Source organism: Arachis hypogaea, chromosome 5, assembly GCF_003086295.3.
Source record: "Arachis hypogaea cultivar Tifrunner chromosome 5, arahy.Tifrunner.gnm2.J5K5, whole genome shotgun sequence".
In the NCBI taxonomy this organism is placed as follows: Eukaryota; Viridiplantae; Streptophyta; class Magnoliopsida; order Fabales; family Fabaceae; genus Arachis; species Arachis hypogaea.
Window position 1 is genome coordinate 92,242,230 of NC_092040.1, and position 21,528 is coordinate 92,263,757.

At 29.9% G+C, this 21,528-nt stretch overlaps 1 protein-coding gene and 1 long non-coding RNA gene across 2 annotated transcripts; one reads left to right on the forward strand and one right to left on the reverse strand.

The window, feature by feature from the left end:
• Nucleotides 1-1,201: 1,201 nt before the first annotated feature.
• On the forward strand, nucleotides 1,202-2,890 carry LOC140184601 (uncharacterized). The gene is made up of 2 exons (XR_011881687.1): nucleotides 1,202-1,918; nucleotides 2,451-2,890. It is a non-coding gene; the product is annotated as an uncharacterized lncRNA (long non-coding RNA).
• Nucleotides 2,891-12,078: 9,188 nt separating this feature from the next.
• On the reverse strand, nucleotides 12,079-13,629 carry LOC112803756 (alkane hydroxylase MAH1-like). Its single transcript, XM_025847226.3, has one exon. It carries the CDS (start codon nucleotides 13,627-13,629, stop codon nucleotides 12,079-12,081), a length of 1,551 nt encoding a protein of 516 aa, XP_025703011.3.
• Between the last annotated feature and the right edge of the window lie 7,899 nt (nucleotides 13,630-21,528).

Sequence of the window (21,528 nt, forward strand, 5' to 3'; positions counted from 1 at the left end):
TAAATTATAAAATTAAATTTTTGTATTTAAAGTAAAAAAATAAAATTAAATAATATCTAATAAATAAAAATTTGTAAATCTATTATTTTTTATTTTCAAATTTTTAACGAAAAATACTAAAGAGAAAACCTCTCATCCAAGTAATTAGATCTGAAATTGTTTGAAATATTTTTGTTACCGGTGGAATAATTAAGATTTTAAGAACCGTCTTGGTTTCGAATAGAGAACATGTGATCCATGCACATGCCCAAAATTCAATGGACCTCCAAAAAGGGGTTCCCTATATATATAGAGCTCGATCTGTATTGTGAATCTAAATTAAATATGTAAATAACTAAAAGTAGTAATGTGATGATTTCATTGGAAATGAGTGAGAACTCGCGAGAAAACATGCTGGATATAGGGTGTTATTGGTTTGGTTTAATTTGGTTTTGGACCAAAAACAAACCTAATTGATATGATCAGTTTCTTTTCATAAACAATAGACCGGTTTGTTGTCTTTACACCAACCAAACTGAATCAAATTAAATTAATAGCGGTTTGATTCGTTAGTTTTTTTATTTTTTAAATTATGATTAAATAAATCATTAATTACAGTAAAATAAAATTTAAAATAGTTAATAAATTGAAATAAGAGCACATTACATTTAAATTTAATACAATTTTAATTTATCTCAATAACTAAGTATAAAATAAACATACATAAACATAAAACAAGCACATTTAAAAAAAAAAAACCTATGTCTGTTGACAAACGCACTACAGACTCAACATTTTCACCTCCAACTTTAGGTATGGATTCATTGCTTGCTAATTACATACATATAAACATAGCAAATGAACATACATTAAATTATTATATAAAAAATTTGTCATCAAACAATAAGAATTACAATGAATCTGTTCTCAAACAATAACAATAAATTACAGTAACAACGCAACAAATTTAAATTAGGAACAACAGTAATAAATTAGCAACAAATCAACAACAACAGCAACAACAAATTAGCAACAACTTAGCAACAGCAACAACAAATTAACAGCAAATTAGCAACAATAGCAATAACAATAAATTAGCAGCAAATCATCAACAAATTTAAAATTAGAAATTAGGAACAACAACAATAAATTAGCAGCAAACCAGCAACAAAATAACCACAACAATAAATTAGCGGCAACAACAACAAATTAGGGCCAGCAACAACAACAAACACTACCACAACAACAGAAGATAGTCGCGGATAATTAATAGATATTTTGACAACAGTCGCTATTTGTTGGTTTTTCGACGGTTTTAGTGGTGAACACTGGAAGAGCAGTTATTTCTTTCGGCGATGCTTCAACCTCCTTTTCTCATGATCTCATTTTTCTGGCATTATCGCTTATAAGAGCCGCAGCCCAATGTCTCTCCTCCTCCCTTGAGTTCTCTTGCCACAACATCTTGCCACCATCAAATTTGACCTTTGATGCCGCCAACCCCATTAGACACACCCTTTTCCCTCTTTTCTCTGTTTGAATAAACATCCCCAAACTTTGCTACCCTAAATCTTCTTCCCAGAGGTACCATCGGTGCTATTTTTACTCGTTCAAATGAAGACGACGACACTGGACTCTTTGTCTCATCTTTTCTACCAGATTTGCTCGCCACTCCTCCTACGGCTGCGTGGTTCATCAAATCTGCTATAGCTATATAGATTCCTGATGAAGATATTGGACTTTATGAGGTTAGTTTATGGTGTCTCCTTTATTGGATTTTCTCAAGCGAGGGATCGACAACAGACTTACTTGGGCCTCTGAGACCTTCCGCATTCCTCAAATTGCCAATAAAATTGACGACATAGTATGGCTTTGGCACCTCGAGTAGGATCCTTTTGCTCCTCCTTACTCTTCTCCTTCTTGGCCTCAACCTTGGTACCAGGTACACAAACATGATAAATGAAAAAAGAATAAAAATTTATCATTAGCTAATTTGATTTGGAATTTAGCTTTATGAATTGGGTATTGTTTGAAATTGCTTGAAATGTTAGGGGGGCAAGCTGCAACTTAGTTAACCCTACTATTAGCTATTTTCAATTGGATTCCTTAATTATTATGGTTATTATTATCAAAAGGTTTAATTTGACTTGAATTAGTTCTTGAGCTTGAGTTGCACCTGAATTTTAGTGATATGAGCTCAATATTGGGAATTAAGTTCACTTTTCATTGAGCCCAAGCTTGAGTTGAGCATATTTATTTTATTTTACTGTGTTTGTAATGCTATTCACATTTTGAGATTTTGAAGTTTGGATAACTGTCTTGGCAATTTATTCCTATACTTTCTTCTTAAAGGCGTTGTCTCAGAATTATACTTTTTCTTGTGAGGCCTAAAGCATGTGCTTTTTTACCTACTAAGCTTGAGTCAAAGTAGTCATACTGTCATTTAGTGGCTAAGTTTGTTGGTGGGTTAACAGAAAATAAACAAGGTGCATGATTAGGATCCATTGCCATCGTTTCCCTCCACCCGTCAGTACCAGTTTCGTTGCGCTTTCCCTTGCAGGTGGATCCATCGCCGATTTGCTCCCTCCTTCCTCTGGTTCAGTTCTAAGGTCTACTCAGCTCTTGGTTCAGATTATTGGTATGTAAAAAATTCCTCTTTCAACTGTGTTCTATTTTTTTTTTCAAAATTCAAATTGGTTCACATTAATCTTTTTCTTCTTGAATTTTTTTAATTTAATCTTTTGTTTTGTTTTTGTTTTAAATGTAATGTTGCTGATCTGGTAAGATTTCATTGTTTAATTTTTGAAATATTGTTACCAATTTTTGTACTGAACGATTCACCAGAACCTGAATCATCACCGCAAAAGAATTGTGCTTTTTAAGTTAATTTTTCAAAGTTTAGATTGCAAAAGCATTATAAATTGGTCTGAGGATCAACCATGATGTTTGATTCTTGTGATATATATTGAGATTATACCAACATTTGTGTTTTAAAATCGTTGCAATTTTTTTTTAAAATCCATTGACTAAATTGCGGCAGTTTGCAACCGGTGCAAAATATAATCTCCACCCTTGAAACCGCAATGCTTCCGGAACCGCCAGTATGTTGTTTTACGGCAGTTTAAAACCATCGCAAATTCATCAAAAAATCACCGCTATTCGACGTGTCTCTTATAGTGAAATTAAGGCCAGCAAACCAGCAACAGAAGAACCAACAACAACAACAATTTTTATTCCAGAAATTAGGACACATACTGACCTTTGAAGAAGATATTATTGAGTTATAGGAGAGGATTTGACGACGGCGCGGGGTTCTCGGTGACGGAGACGTCTACTTGGTGACGGCGACGGCTACTTGGCGACAGAGAGGTGCTTCGTGTAACACCCTACCATACAGAACTTTACGCCTAAGACGTAAATCAGGGGTGGTGAGGCGCTACGACCTTTAAAAATAATAAATATATATATATATATAATAATAATAAAGATAATATATCTGGGAGTCTTGAAAGAAAAGGGGTACGACGAAAACAAAATCGAAGGTACAACGCTCACGAGAATCAGAAATATAGAAAACTTATACAGAAAACCAAAAGACAGATATAAAAAAGTAGAGTTCCAAATGATAGTTATATAATCAAGATCTAGACTAGACCTACGAATCAAAGACCGGCTAGAGTATATATATATATAATCCAAAATATCTCAGATTCATAAAACTGACAACCTGTTTCTCCAAGTCAACCTCTAAGAGGAAGAAGCATAAAATACAAGGTGGAGAATCTATATACATATATAAACATAAATAAAATACAACCTAGGTCCCCAGAATTCTTCACTTCCACAGAGTCTCAAGAATGCTCAGTGAGATACCCCTTGACCTGCATCCGAAAAGCAACAATATGTATGGAATGAGAACTGGAGGTTCTCAGCATGGTAAATGTACCCACATAGTTATTATAAAAGGTTCTGGAAAAGACAAAGGCAATCCTAGAACTCCGTCACTCATATATAAACTTAAAGGAATAAACTAAACCATAAATTTGGTAAAACTCTTTAAAGTATCCAAGTCTCAATCTAACTCTAATTCTACAATTCACTTTCTGTCTCATTAAACTCTAACCCTACAATTCACTCTCTGTCTCCTCCAATCTAATTGTGATTCAATCCTTCACTTTCTGTTTTCTTCATTCCTCCAAAACTCCGGTGCATAGACAAGCAATACAGACAAAGCAAACACAAGTAGAATACCGATACAACAGGTAGCAATTATAGCAGGTAAGCGTAATAATCACATAGGAAAGCTCAATTAATGCATGATCAAATAAAATACACATATACATATGATGTATGCATGCCCTATGGCCGATGAGTCTCCTATGTTGGTTATCAAGCCAAACCCGACATATTTGGTAGTTAACCCGGACACTGTCTTTTTATTGCGCATTAATACCATTAGAGGGAATACGTGCCCTGTCACCATTAGAGGAATTATGTGCCCTGTCACCATTAAAGGGATTATGTACCCTGTCACCATTAGAGGGAATAGGTGCCCTATCACCCTTACAACTAGAGAGAAAATACAGACATACTTGTCATCAATTATCCTCAACCATGTCTCATTTATCATATTTATTCAATTTCATAATCAAACTCAGTTTTCATCATTCTTCTTCTTCATCTCTTTTCCGGAGCAAGTGGACAATGCCACTCCCTATTACCCGGAGTCTCAACTCTGAATCAAATTCATTTTCATTTTTATATTCAACTCAAATTCATTATTATTCATTCACATTCATTCAAATTCAATCATAATCATCATACCTCTCATTCCGTCCATCAAAAATCCTAACTCAAACATAATTCATTTTTTTCTAATTAATTCAAACTCAAAATGTAATCATTTTCTTAATAACTCAAAATCAAATTATAAAATCCTTAAAAATCCAAATCTTTCTAAAATAACCACTTCAAACGAAGCCTCCTATTTTCATAAAAACTTCGGCAGCATTTCCTCTAAAACTTGGACTTTTGCCACCCCTCAAGGGTCTCAACCACCAAACCAAACACTTCTCGATCATTCAAATCATTTCCAATATCAAATTATTTCAAAATTAAACTAATTTCAATTTTAAATCTTTTCCAAAAACCAACCAACTCCAATAGCAAAGTGTTTATGAAATTGAATCACACATCACATACAATATACACAATCCATCAATAATTTATTCAGTTCATTCCTATCTTAAGGCCTTCTATCTTAAGTTTTCACGTGACATTAAATATTAACTACGAGAAAAAAAAAACAATACCTTAGCCAATTCCTCTCTAAACTCGGAACACCTCAATTATCCACCATTCCTCAAGCTCCAAAGTTTCAACTCCTCACCAATTGAATTTTCAGTTCCCAGGATTCAATTCCAAGCTTCCAATATCCACCAATTTAACTCCAATTAAACAAGATATACGATCTAATTCATACAATATCACAATAATTAATATTGAGCTCACTAAATCACCAATTTACAAGGGTTAGGATTTTCTTACCGTTATCCATGTGTCAAATGGACAGAATCCAGTGATTATCTACCGCTAGAGTACCCCTAAACCATCAAAATCACAAAATATCTAAATTACCAAAACCTAAATCATGAAATAAAAAGGGAAGAAATGGGTGAGAAAACATTATTCTCTTACAAAATTGTTCGGTAAATTTTGTAGAGAATTCTGAGATGAACACGTGGCCGTTGACGGCTCGTCAATCGAAACTCTAAATTGAAAGTTACGAGCGATAGAAGTTAGCAAAAAATAGTGTTTTCGTTTCCCCCAAATCAACGTTCTCCCTCTTCTTCTCTATGAAATTCTGAATCGTAAACAATGGGGAAAGGTTTTTATGTAATTGGGCTTGGGTTTTTGGGTCTAATATGAATTTGGTTCAATCTGTTTAGTCCGTTGGTCCAATTTTGGATTAAAATTTTTAAAATTAGTGTTAAAATTCATGTTTTAATTATTTCTACCTTATTAAACTATAATTTAATTTTCTAATTTTTTTAAATAATAATTAATTTATTAGTTAATTATTTACTAATTACTCGGATCGGAGTTTACACTTCGTGGCGGCATAGGTTTCTTGGCGACGGAGAGATGCTTCGTGGCGGCGTAGGCTTCTTGCTTGGTGACGGAATAAACCACCACCGTGCATTGCGTGAAAAAGATGGATGAGAAGGAGGAGGAAGGAGAGAGGTGGCTACGGTCTATGACTACATGGAAGGAGGGAGGCTCTAATGCTCTATGGAGGAGAATTGAGTGAAGGTTGTGGTAGGCTTAGAGAAGGGGGTTGAATCTATGCCTTCTTTTTTGGTTGCTGTTATTACCCTTTTAAAACAGATTTGCAGTTTTGATTCTGTTTGAACTCAGCAACGAAAATTTGAGACAATTTATTTTTGTCTCATGAATATCAGAAAACAGAACACAGTAGAAAAGAGAAAAAACTAACACCAGCATGTATCCTGGTTCGGTTGCCTTATGCTATGCAACCTACATCCAGTCTCCTCCACAACTGTGGAAGAATTTTACTATAGTTAACAGTATTACATACACCAATAACACAGAATTGACCCAATCCTATCACACTCAAGTTCTAACCTAACTAGACATTGCTATGCTAATACCTAACTATACCTCTTAGTGATAACCCAACTAAGAAAGGGATACCTTACAGGTACAAGATACAAGACACTTAACCATCTTAAAGAAATCTGAAAATAACTCTAGGCTTTTCTCTAAAGTGTTTCAGTCAACCTTTTTCCACTTATGGCTTTTTCTTGAGCTTTCTCACAATGCCTTTTCTCACAAGAAATTACAAAAAGATAAACTTAGAAAAGTACATTACAATCGGTAAAACATGAAGGAGATTGACTTCATCAACAGCCTCTGTGCTATGCGAAAAACCAGATTAGCAAGCCTCTAATTCAGTTCTTCATACTGGCGGAATGCACCTTTGATTAGGTTACACTGTCCAGTTAGTTGAACTTCTTCAAAGAGCTCTTCTCAGAACAAAACCTCAATTCACTGGTTATCTCTCCTTGGTTTCTGAATGAACAGCAAACCTCTTTTATCTCCTTGCATGTTGATGGGTTCATCTTCCTAGGTCAACTCCTTGAGCACTGAGCTTTACCAACCCACAAGCTCACTTTTTCTTCTCAAACATCAAAGTAAGACCTTTGCTTCTGACTTTTCCAACTTGACCAAAAGCCATGAAGGAGTAACCAAAATTATTTTCCAATGGTCACCAAATCTGAACCATAGAGATGCAACTTGGTCCCCAAGAATCTCTTGTGACCGTGGATTTGTAGCAGTGAAGAACAGAGATCAACTTTTCTTTTAAATGCCATTTTCGGATAGAGCAGAGAGTTGGGAAGAAGGGTTGAGGATCTTATGCATGAAAGATGAGATGGATTACCTTTCTTAAGCTTGATTTGGTTTGGAATTTCTGTTTTAGCTTCTGTGCTTCAAGCTTCAACTCTCTCTTTCTTGCTTCTTTGGTTTCTAGCTTAGTGAAGAAGCTCTCTCTCTTTCTTATTTTTTCTGAAGTTGATTTGACTTGGTCAGAAAGTAGAGGAATGTTGCACTTCAAGAGGGAGAAGACTTCAATCTTACAAAAGAAGCTTTGTGAGATGGATACGTGTTTGGATTGAATTTCCATTAAGCAACCCGGTTGGCCCATCAGATCCTTTGGCTTTGTTTCTTTTGGGCTGAGTTTGTTTATTTACCCATAAGCCTTGCTAAATTATTATTATACCATTTGGGCTGCTTAAAATGAATTTGGCCTGCAACATGAAATAAATAATTAGCAACATATACTTATTAACATTTAACACTAATTATTTATTTTACCCAAAAATAATGTTTGTCATCATTAATTAATTTAGTTAATTTCTTAACTCAACAATCTTCCCCTTGATGACAAACATGATTTAAGCGATAATCAAAAGGAATTGAGTTTGAGTAAGGTTTGGAAACTCCCTTTGATATTTGTCATTTGCTTTTATGTTGCTCCCCTTTTCCTTTTCAATATTAGCTCCCCCTGGATTTATGCTTTCCTCTTTGTCCCTGTTTCACATTGTACTTAAAGAAAGCACAATAAAGAGCTATGCACACTATATCTTGTATAAGGAATATCAAATGAGCAACATCACATAATCAGCCCAATCATCAAGCTAATATCATCAGCATCAGTATTCAGCATGTAGAATCAAATTTTAGTGCAGCAATTAGACAAAAAATTTCAAAAGAAATACTAATAGCTGCATCAATGCCAAAAAATTGCTTATCCTACTATTACTCCCCCTTTTGTCATCAAGGGTGGACGACTAGCAAGATCAACAAAAACAGTAAAACAAATCCTGCAAGAAAGGTTAGATCATAGTTTAAAGTCCCAACTAAACCATCAACAGTGCAGCAGTATTTAGAGTTATTACAGTCATCCAAAATAAAACAGTTCAACAGTAGTAAAATAAATAGAATTCATGAGACAGAAAGAGCAGCAGCAACAATTTTCATGAGACAAAATCTAGGCATCATAACCACTCCCCTCCGAAGCAGCTTCCTCTTCAACATCAGTGGCAACGTCTTCATCATTTTGAAGGTTATCAATGAAGGTCATGAGCACAGCCACCCTATCCCTCGATTTTTTTAGAAAGTTCTCATGCTTGCTAGCTAGTTTCCTTTGTTCCTTGCTCATGGCAATCAAGTGATTTGATTGAGAGACAAACTCTTGAGCAACATCCTTAACCATATTTAGCATAGTAGATTTCTTTTCAGTGGAGATGGATGTTCCCTCAGTGGAAGGAGCAGGAGAATCCTCGGGGACAAAATCATCATCTTCATCATCTAGGACAACTCTTTCAGATCTAGTGGGTCCTTTGTTCTGTTTCACTGAACCACCTCCCTTTAGATATGAATGTCTATTTTCATATTTCTCATTGGTCAAGTCAACACCAAAATACTCAAAAATACAAGTTAGAAACATGCCATAAGGAAGAGCTTTGTCCTTTTCACTTCTAACATAATCAAACATGTATCTAACCATCAAATATGCAAATGAAATTTCAGTTTTGGTGAGAATGGCATATAAAACAAGAGTGTCAGTGTATGAAACCCTTTGATATGAACCACTTTGGGGAAGTATAATGTGGTTGACCATTCGGTGCAACTGAGCACGTTCATATCCTAGGGCTTTGTGTGTGGGTGTAATGCCATCTATTAAGGAGACATGTTCACAAACACTAGTCAGGGCATCATTGTAAGAAACTCCAACTCCTTCATCCCACTTAACTGACGTGTAGGCACAAGGCCCAACATCAGTATACTTCAAAGCATCACTGATGGTCTCATTATTTAAAACTATATCTCGGCCCTTGACATACGAATGAGCAGTGCCTTCATGATAAGTCATGTTTGCATAAAACTCTTTGACCAACAAGGGATAGACAGGTTTTTTGATGTCAAAAAGGTGATTCCAATCCAGAAAAATTAAGTTGTCAACAAAAGGAAAACCTTTTCTTTTCAAAGATGGCAAATCAGCGAGAAATGAAGGACACAGGGTATGATACTAGATAACCCCTTCATAAAAATCATTGTTCATGGCAGATTTGAATCTATAAGGGTTATAGTTCGAATGAGAGGTCAAAAAATGAGCTTTGTTACACTCTAATTGGTCAGTATCTTAACCATAGTTAGATTATTTTGTAATTTATAATTTGAGATGAGTAATGATATAATTTCTTAAAATATTAAAACTTTACTCCCATTAATTGAAGCATATCTTCACTCCTCCATTCTTTTTTCATCATGTAACTTCGGTCCTTCCAAGCATCGTCGTCGCCGCAGTGGTGACAAGAAGCAGCGCTGACGTCGTTGCAATCTACTGCCTTTTCACGCAATCTCTTTCTTCAATGGATTATTCCATATCTCTTTCTTGAATTTCCATTACCTGTTCTTCTCCGTCATCGCTATCTCCAATCGTCTTCACTTTATCCTTCTTTCTGCCGTAGATCACTTCTTACCAACATAATTAATGGTTAGTTTAGTTATTAAATTTTTTTTAAAAAAATATATTTTTATTTAATTACATGATGAAATATATATTGACAGGTAAAATATAATATAATAAAATAAATCTATTTAAAATACTTTAAAAGTATAATTAAAATCGTGAACATATAAATATAATAATAAATTTGTATTCTAAACAAGTAAACATATTTGTTTATCATACATAAATTATTTAAAAATATATATTATTAAAATTAATAATACAAATTTAAAATGATAAAATCCAATTTTTTACCGTATTCTTTTTATAGTATTTTTATTCTTTTAATTTTCAATTTATTAGTATTTTATTATTTAATTAATAATTAAAAAATATTTTTATGAAAAATTATTTTTTGTATTATCTTAAAGAAGAGACCAATACAACAGTTTAAAAAAACCTAAAATGATATTTTAAATAAAAAGTATTTAATATTAAAATTTTTAAATACAAAAATAAATTATATAAATATTTAAGAGATAGAGAAAAAATACATGCCTAAAATAAATAAAACAGATAAAATGGGAGTACTCATGAGAAATAATGAATTATTTTTGTCTGTTTTATTTATTTTAGACATACTCACGAGAAATAAAGAATTATTTTTATCTGTTTTATTTATTTTAGACATGTATTTTATATTTATATCTTAAATATCTATACAATTTACTTTTGTATTTAAAATTTTTAATATTAACTATTTTTTATTTAAAATGTCATTTTTGCATTATTTTTTAAACTATTATATTGATCTCTTCTTTAAGATAATACAAAAAATGATTTCTTATGAAAATAATTTGTTTAATCATTAATTAAATAATAAAGTACTAATAAATTAAAAATTAAAAAAATAAAATACTATAAAAAAATATTTGTAAGAAAGTCGAATTTTATCATTTTAAACTTGTGTTATTAATTTTAACAGTTTATTTATTTTTTTAAATAATTCATGTATGATAAAAAAAATGTTTACTTGTTTATAGTACAAATTTTATTATTATATTTGTATATTCCTGATTTTAATTATATTTTTAAATACTTTAAATAGATTTATTTTATTATATTATATTTTACATATGAATATATGTTCCATCATGTAATTAAATAAAGATATATTTTTTAATGACAAAATTTAATAACCAAACTAACCATTCTACGACAAAAAGAGGGAGTGAGAGGACCAGGAGATGACGTTCGCGCTGGCCATGTTGGGAAGGACGGCAAAGTTATGGAAGAAGGAAATTCAACGACGTCGTTAAGGATGATGCACAGAAGAAATTGCGTAATAGAGCATTGAAGAAAGAGAAGAAATTGCGTAATAGAGCAGTAGATGACGACTGTCGCTTCTTGTCACAAACGTCGACGACATGCTTGGAAGAAAGAATGGAAGAGTTGGAAAGGTGCTTCAACGGAAATGGAGTTTTTGATAAGGAAAAGTATATGGAACCAAAAAGGGATCAGCCAAAAGATAAACAAAACAATATTAAATTAATTAATTTAATTTTTATTTAATTTTTAATGTTTGTTATTAATTGCCATTTTGAATAAAATCTCTCATTGACTAATATGTTTCAAATCCCCAATAATCACTCCTGGGATCACGGAACCCTTTCAGCAAGCCCGATCCAAAATTTATTTTCCCTTTTGTCAAACACAAATTCGAAAAAGAAACATTCTCATACTTAGTAGAAGAAACATCATATATATTAACTCGTAAAGATTTTGAATTCATCAAAAGGTATTTGGCTGGATTTTGGCTGATATGCTTTTGGTTCCCTAGCTTTACTCTTTTGATAATTATACCATTATCCATCTCAAATAGTAATTATAAAATAATCTAACCATGGTTAAGATAATCACCAATTAAAGTGTAACACATCATGAAGGGTAACTTACATGTTATTTTAGAGAGGGTTGAGTAGAATTCACCTATATATATATATATATATATATATATATATATATATATATATATATATATATATAATAAATAATAGAAAAATCATCTATCTATGTAAATGAATCTTTTCTCTTTTTGTTATCTTAACCTTCAAACCATTCTTCATTAGAAGCGCAATTGAAAGGCTTGGAATAACTCGAGGATGATCCTCCACCAAATGTACACAATAGTGGCGCAAAATAGCAGATATAACCATCTTCATTTGAATGAAAGACATATCCTTACCCAAACAAGTCCTTGGTCCTGCATTAAAACTAATGAACTTGTAAGAAGGCACATGAATTATTCCTCCTTTTTCAGATATCCATCTCTCTGGCTTGAACTCCAAGCAATCCTTCCCCCAAATTTCTTCACATCTCCCCATTGCGTAGAAAGAAAATACAATATTTGTATCCGAATCCACAACATGTCCACTTGGAAGCACATCAGCTTTGATAGGCTGCTTGCGCTCCAGAGGTATTGGAGGAAAAAGTCTTAAAACTTCACACAAAGCGCCGTGGAGATAAACTAGCTTCTTTGCATCCACCATGCTTAAAATTTTGTACTGTTCTTCGTCATGAGCGCCAAAAACTTCTCGAATTTCTTCAAGAATCTTAGCTTCCACTAACGGATGCGTAGCAACGAGCCAAAAGAACCAGGTAAGAGCCGAAGCAATTGTATCTTTTCCAGCTACAAAAAGATTGAATGCTGAATCTCTTAAGAACTTTTCGTCGCGTCGCGCTTCGTCTCTTGTAACCGCCTCAAGCAAGCTATCAAATTGATGAGGAACACTTTCATCAACTCGATGATTATTATTAGTTTCTGTTTTGCTTAGTTCTTCAAGCTTAGATGCTATAACAGTGCATAGAAAATTGTCAAAAACTCTGCATGCTTTCGCCATCTTCTTCTCTTCGCCGATCCGAAGCCATTCTTGAAGCTTCCAAACACTTCTCGGCACTCCATGTCGGTAAAGAATGCATTCTTGGATTTCGTCGAAAGCCTTCTTAGCTTCAACAACAGGGAATTCAATTGAAAGGGAATTGGGATCAAACCCTAACCCTAACGAGCTTATATTATCAAATGTGAATCTACAAAAGAGATCTTGCAGGTCCACCGTAGTCTCTTCACAAAGATTTGATAATATCGGAAGCAAGCTATTTTGAAGTTTCTTCTGAATAGTTTTCTCTAACAAAACCTCGAAGCTTTTGTGTTTGAACAAAGAATGGAACAAGGACCTCATGTCCTTCCATTTTTCTGAATCCGCGGCAACAATACCGTCGCCAAACGCAGCGAAAACCTCGCGAAAATCGGCACCTTTTACATAATCTTCGAACCTTTTGCTTAGTATATGATGCGCATTCATGGGATCTCTGGTTACCAGATAGTTCATTTTGGTAAACCAGGGTCCCATGAACTCCGCAGTACCACCTTGTTTGTTGATGGTGTGCGCCAAGAAGTCATGGATTTGGAAGAAGTTCCAAAGAAGTTGCGGTAACATGCCAAGGATTGGCCAATCGGTGGAGAGTGGAGTTTTGCAACGCCGTCTTCTGGCGTGATGAACAAGGTATAGGATTGATGCAATTATTGTTATTATGGCTGCATAGAAAAACATGGCCATGGAAAATTTTATTTGAATTATTATATTGTATGAAACTTTTGATACAGTAGTAGTTTCATAAATGTCAAGACATACAAGCCTATATTTATACTGGAACAGTGCCATACCCAATTTGAGACTAGTACTTCATTTGGTAACAACAATAACAACAGCAATACTAATTAGGTAAAAATCCGCATGTAAAAATTAATACTAGTGTTATGGCGAGTAATTTTTGTGCAACTTTTGTTTTGTAATTATTAATTGGTTATTAATAGTATTTTTAATAGTGTGAAATTATATTTAATAATAAGAGATCACTTACTTTTTTTTAGAGAAAGTATGAGGAGCCAATGAAATATTTGTACAATGTGTACAATGGAGATTTAGAAAGTATTAGAGATATAATCATTAGTGTTATTTTTTCCTATCAGCTGAAATTTTTGGGATGAGTGGTATCATGACATCTTATTAGAATTCTAGATCCGAAAGGTTAAGAGTTCAATCCTCATATAACCCATTGTACACATTGTACAAATAAGTCATTATCTCTCTAACAAAACTCTTCTTTTTATGGTTAAGTGTTGGCCACAAAATACAAAAGATCCCTACACTTTTTCTTTATATAAAATTGATAATATAGTTAAAATTAATTAAATAAAAATTTAGTTAAATGTATCACCTCATTTAACGGTTTTTAATTATAAATTTTATATAAATATATCTGCGTGTACGTGTTTGCCTACTAATAATGTGAGGACAACTACTTCATCTTAAGGAAATTCTACTGATTGGTTCCTAATTTTTTTATTTAGTACACTTTTGTAAGATATATAAATATTTCAGAAAAAAGATATTAATACAATTATTGAAATTTGATAGCATTAGAATATAAATAAATGAGTTTGTAAATTTGAATTCAGTATTTTAAATACAAAAATATTTAGAGGCATAATTTGAGAGTTATAGGTACTCATAACTTGTTTTTGGCTTTTGTTTATATTTTTTAATTATCACTGAAATAAATATATAGCAGTATTAAATATAATAAATATATAATTATAAATATTTTATACATAAAATTATAGATATTAAAGTAAATAAAATAATTTTAAATTATTCTCTGACGAATGTTCCATATATAACTATTATTTTGTAGTTGCTTTTGTGTTTATGAAGCCAGTTTAATAAATTTGAATAAATAAACACTACGTATTATATAATCCATAATAATATTATGTTTTAAATTCAATAAATCATATTAATATCTAAAAAACCTGTTGGGACGCGCGCTAATACATACAATGGTAATAAACATGAGATTGTTAATTAACATACTAATATATATATATATATATATATATATAGTTACATTTTAGAAATCGAAAAAAGTTTAATAACAACATATATATAAATAAAAATAAAAATAAAAAATATAGATAAACAATTCTTAAATAATCAATTTTAAAAATTGTAATTAATAATTATTAATTTTATATATGGAGTGCAATTTAAAAACGTTTGTCGATTTGTTATTGGTTAGACTCATATTGATTACCTAGCAGGATTAAAATAAAAAGGAAAAATACTTAAAATACTTTTCCTGTATTTAAAAGAATAACCTACAAAAATATTTCTAAAAGATTTTAGTGCTAATAAAACTATCTCTAAAAAATCAAAATGACAAATATTTTTTTTAAATTTAAAAAATGACAAAAATAGAATGAAATTTTTGGTAATGACAAATAATTTTTATATCTGATAAATCACTTGTGTATTTAATCAATAAAATTTTATAAAAATATTTAAATATCTATTTAAAAAATACATAAAAAAGCAAAATTCGATAATCTCAAATTTTTGTTCTCTTTTTTTAAGTAATAATGATAGGTATATAATTGATTTTTTTTCAGTCAATATTAGTGAATTTTAATTTTTTTTTAATTTTTTATTTATTTCAAATTATATAGCCTAAATCATACATTTTTAATCTAAAATTCTAAATTATAAATTTAAATACTAAAATCGGCTAATATTAACAAACAAAACATTATACTTTTTTTTCTTTTTTATAGCATTTCCAATCATTTATAAAAAAAATCACAAAAAACGTTTTACTTTAACATAAAATCACTAAATTTAAAGGAAAAATATCTTTTTTCCTAGTTATACTTAAAAAAAATTAGATTAATTTATCGCAATACTGAACTCTATTTAAAGATTTGTTGTTGGATAATAAATTACTGCATGTAAAAAACAAAATTCGAACTCCAATATTTCTTTAAAATTAACTATTAGACTAATCTAATATGATTACTTAAAAAAATTTAAAATGAATATGGAGCTTATTTTGGCGGTTACCAGCCTGCATTCCATCTTACCCCACAATATTTAAAACTTGTTGGTAGAAAAATTAAATTGCTACATGCTTAGTTAGCTTGCATTGGTCCATTTTCTTTTACCCCCTTAACTCTCTCATATGATTTGGCGAGTTGACCTCCAACTGCCGTTTCATATTTTCCCATGCAAATGCATGCCACTTCACTCACACTTAATTCCATGTCTCTTTATTTCTCTACTTGTTTGATATTCTCACTTTTTTAAGATTGGCCTACATATCTATTAGATAATAATATTTATTTGAAAATAAAAAATATTGTTTTAAAATAATTATCTATTTCAAAAAAAAGGATTATTTTTTCAATAATATTCTTAATGTAACTATAATAATTGAATAGTGTTTGATTATATGATTTTTTATTCAAAAATAATTTCATCTACTTATGAAAATTTATTTAAAAATCATTTTAAACGAAAAGGAAAAAAAGAAATAATAAATAAAAGAGACTTAAGAAGAATAAATAAGACATGTTCATACAATTAATGCGTCCCATATCTAGGCATTTCACACTTCTCAATTCTCATGCCTAGCTATCACAAAATTTTGAGTGGAATTTTCAGAGAAGATTTTAATCCGACATACACTTAATAAATTTCTAACTACTATATATCTTTCCCTAATTATATACGATGACATGAACTACACATCACCCTTTATATGTACATGCCCATATCAACCTTTATATTGCACGATATAAACACATAAATTTGGGTTGATTTAGTAATTAACTGAGTTTGTTGATTTTATTTTTTAAAAATATATGTTAAAATTATATATTAAAAAATTTTATTAAAAATATAAAAAAATTTAATTTTAATATATTTATTTTATATTTATTAAAAAAATTAAAATATTTTATTTAATAATAATAATTTTATTATATATTTTAAAAAACACATATTAATTAAATTTTTAATTTATTAATTTATTTAAATAAATATTAATAGTTTGAATTTTATTTTGTATATATAATAATTTATTAATTAATAAAAAATTTGTTAAATAATGTTTAAATTTATGACAGATTAATTTATTAAATAAAAAATATTGCGAAAAACTAAAAAGAAAAAAGTGTTGGCTGAATTAGGAAAGATTGGCGGAAGACTTTTTGGGTCAAGTGCAAACAATGATAATAATTAATGTAGGGTAAACAAAACCAAATAATGATAGTGTATGTCCAAAGGCTATATATGCGTGTGTTGTAGACCTACTTAATATATGAAGCAACAAGAGAGTGAGCATTTAATGTAAGTATTTATATATAGAATATTCTCACACATACAAACTTTTTTAGTATATAAGTCATATAAGTTAATTTTAACTTAATAAAATTTATTTACATAATGTACGTATAAAAATTACGTTATTTTTCTTTGTATCTCGTGTTCTTCTTTTTTCTTTTCTTCTTTTTTTTTTCCTTTTTCTTTGTATTTTTCTTTTTTTTCTTCGCGTGTTTCATCTTCATCGTCGTTTTTTTTATTATTGTTGTTATTGCTATATTTTTTTTCTCTTCTTTTTCTATTAATTTTGTAATGTTATGTATTTTTTTTAATTTTTTCCTCTCAAGAAGAATTATGAGAATATAAAATAAGAAGATGAAGAAGAAGAAGAAGCAGTAAAAGATGAGGAAGAAGAAGAGGAAAAATTTTGAATTATGCAGAACTTATCAACACATATACACTAAAAATTCTTAAACAATACATTCCAATATCTTTATATTGCATCTAAATATCTTCGTGTTACACCCAAATTTGTTGCAAATACAGAAAAATATTTCCTTTAATACTACATTTTTTTTCTTTTTTTCCTTATTTCTTTCTTTCTTTTAGTTGAATAAATATAAGTTCATCATCTTCCAAGTAATTTTGTAGCATTATGTATTTCTTCTTCTTCTTTGTTTGATTTTTTGTTTTTATTCTTGTTAAAAGAGTAAAATAAGAAGAAACTTGAGAAGGTAAAACAAAAAGAAAAAGATGAATAAGAAAAAAAAGAAAAAAAAAAAGACGGTACGATGATGATGATGGAAAAATGAAGAAGAAGAAAAAGCAGAAGATGAGGAGGAGGAGGAGAAGGAAGAAGCATTTTGAATTATACAGAACTTATCAGCACACATACACCGAAAATTCTTAAATAATACACTCAAATATCTTCATGTTACATCCAAATATCTTCGTGTTACATCCAAATTTGTTGCAAATACAGAAAAATATTTCCTCTAATGCAAAACTTTTACATTACATTCAAATCAAAGTATCAATGATTTTCACAAACAAAAACATTATTCACCTACAGAATAAACTACTAACAAAAATATTAACTAGAATCGAATCACATCTCAACCACTTAATTGGATTCAAAACAATAATCAATTTTGTTTTAGTTCAATTGACAATCTAAACTTGAATTATTCATTATCTTCAACAACAAGATAACAGATGATAGAGGAGAAGGAGAAAAAGAAAGGAGGAAAAGAACCAATGAAAAAAAAAGGAGAAAGAGGAGGATGAGGTAGTGGTGGTGGTGGTGTTGGTGACGACGATAATGAAAGAGAAAAATAACAAAGAAGAAGAAGAAGAACGTGCAATAATGGCACAAAAAATCATTGCACGCATGAATATAAATGATTTGTTTAAACTATATCAAAAAATGACTTGTATGTAGAAAATAATACTTATATATTTGTTTGTAACAAAATTTTAAAGGTATATTTATATATAATGTTCAATTTATTTGAATTTTTAAATAAAAACAAATGTAACTTTTGGGGTAATTATTTAAATAAAACGAATGAGTAACAAAATTATCCAATTGTCCTAAATTAAATTTTGTTACATATTTATCGTATATATATATATATATATATATATATATATCGTAGTATATGAATGGATATTATGTTTGTTCATAAGCCCACTTAAATACAACGATTTATTAATACAAATTTGTATTAAAAAAATACTACGATCATGGATTTTCCAATGATTTATAAAATAGAATCATAAAACCCAAAAAAGTGCCAAGATTTATTAGGAAAATATAATGGAGCAGACATCAAATCATGGTACATTCGAAAGATTTAGCATGATTGTATAAAAAAAAAGAATTAAAACTTGAAATCATCTTCTGATGTGATTTTTTCAGACATTTTTATTTTTAAAGTTTAATCATTTTACATCAAGTGATCTTTTTGTGAATAATAATTTAAAAAAAAAGAAGTCAAAAAATAAATTTTGTTTTGATTTTTTGTATGAATTTTTTTAATTATTATTCAAATATTCTCATACAAATTCAAATCAAATGTACAAGTTATTTGATAAATATAAAATTTATTTGTCACTTATAAAAAAATAGTTTTAATTATTTTTATTACATTTTTAAACCATTCAAAAATTTATTTACTGTTAGTAATAGAAATTTCCAAAGGAAAAAAGAACCAAAAGTGAAAAAATAAAAATGACACTACTAAATCTTGGTACATATTTTTCTAGGTTTTACATTTTTTTCTACACAAATAAACATACTAAATCGTTGGAATGTACCATGATTTAGTATCTACTCAACTCTCCTAAATCTTGGTACATCCTTGGGTTTTATGACTTCTTATAAATTCTTGGCAAAGCCGAAGGCTTAGTGTATTTTCATGCAAATTCATCTTAGTAAATCATTGTATTTTAATGGGTTTTATAAATAAACGTAATACCTAACAATATACCACGATTTTATGAAAAAAGAGGACAAATATATAATAAAATTTAGTTTAGGAAAATAAATTTATTTTCTCATTCTTTTAAGTAAATTATCCTAATTTTTGTGAAGAATAATATTGATGCTTAAAAATGCTTAGCTGAATATCCTAATCTTTGATGTTTCATTAAAGGACTAAACACATTGAAAGAATTATCATGTGGATAAGGTAAGTGGCAAGAGAAAGTGACGAAATTACTACCTTTTTTTACTAAGAGATGAAAAAAAATAACACTAATAGTTATATCTCTAATACTCCATAAACCCCCATTATACACATTGTATAAATATTCTATTGGCTCCTCATACTTTCTCTTTAATTAAAGATAAAGATTCACGTATACTGTTTTCATATGAAGTTAATAGTTTATAATTTAATTAAATTTATTAAATTATTTAACGGTTATTAAGTATTAACTTCATATAAAATAATTATATGCGAATTTATATCCTATTCAAAATACGTAATACTTATCATATACGTATAGCATAGAATGAAGAAAGATGCATGCAAATAATGCAATCTATCATTATCAAAAAATGAGAAAAATGTTCTTCTCTTTGATATCTCTCTGTTCTTAGTGATACATTCATCTTAAAAAATCTCTCTTCAATTCCTTAGAACCTTAATTTTTGCAACAAAAATATTATTTACACATTAAAATTAGCATAGTTGTCTTGGCAAACATAGTCCCAACTTAAAGCTTGTTTAAATATGAGCTTAAAAAGACAAATATTTATGGGTGGAAACTAAGGTGTAGTCGACTTCACCTGAAGTTGATACTGAAAATCGTTAGATGATTTAACTGATTTGACTAAATTTTCATCTAACGACTTTCAGATATCAACTTCACGGGAAGTCGACTTCACCTGAGTTTTCACCATATTTATGACTATTTAGTTAAGTTTAGCCATTCTTTACCTTTTGGATATATCTTGTCTTTAACTCTTTACCTAAAAAGTATTTAAAAAAACCGTTGATAAAATAGAAGTTACTCTCTTAAAATAGTTATTATTGTCTAATTTCTTTTGGACTCTTGTCATATTGCTAATAAAAAAGAAAAATAAAAAAGGAATATAACATTTCAAATATTGTGAACCGTAGAGCATCTATCTTAAAGTTTTAAAAATGAACAACGTGGGACAAAAATATTTAGTGTCATAATTCATATCACACGGTCACAAAGGATCGGAAGACCTGAATTATTTGTATATATAGAACAATGTGGAATAATAAAAATAAAAGGAAAGTAAGGTCTATTGAGAAAAAAAAATGGCCCAATCATACATGTTTAATTTTAAATAAATAACTGCTTTAAAATTTAAAAGAAAAAGAGCTTGTCCCATGAGTGCATTATTGAATAAAAAAAATAATATATAAAAAAAAACTCTCTTGGTAAACGAACTTGTCTACGAGAAAGTGCAAAACAAGGGTCAAAAGAAATGGCGAGAATCATAATAGATATAAAGTCATTATATTTTGATTAGATGAATAATATTAAGTACAATAATTTGTTGAAGATTTCACAAATGAGAACACCTGAAGTATATCCCTAAAGTAATAACAACGAAAGCAGAAGCTATTGGATTCGATACACAAATATATTTTGGATAACGAACCTTTTTTTCTTTTTCTTTTTTTTTTTTTAATTTCTCAACTCAATTAGCCATGCAATCAATCCGTTATGGCGTTAACTATGTACTATGCCATTGCTTTAACAATATATTTTTACTTCCATAATAATTCTACCCAACCCCTCTGAGTTATCCTTCAT

What these genes read in the sequence shown, in the direction of transcription:
- LOC112803756 (XM_025847226.3), bottom strand. Translation starts at nt 13,629, where the DNA reads ATGGCCATGTTTTTCTATGCAGCCATAATAACAATAATTGCATCAATC.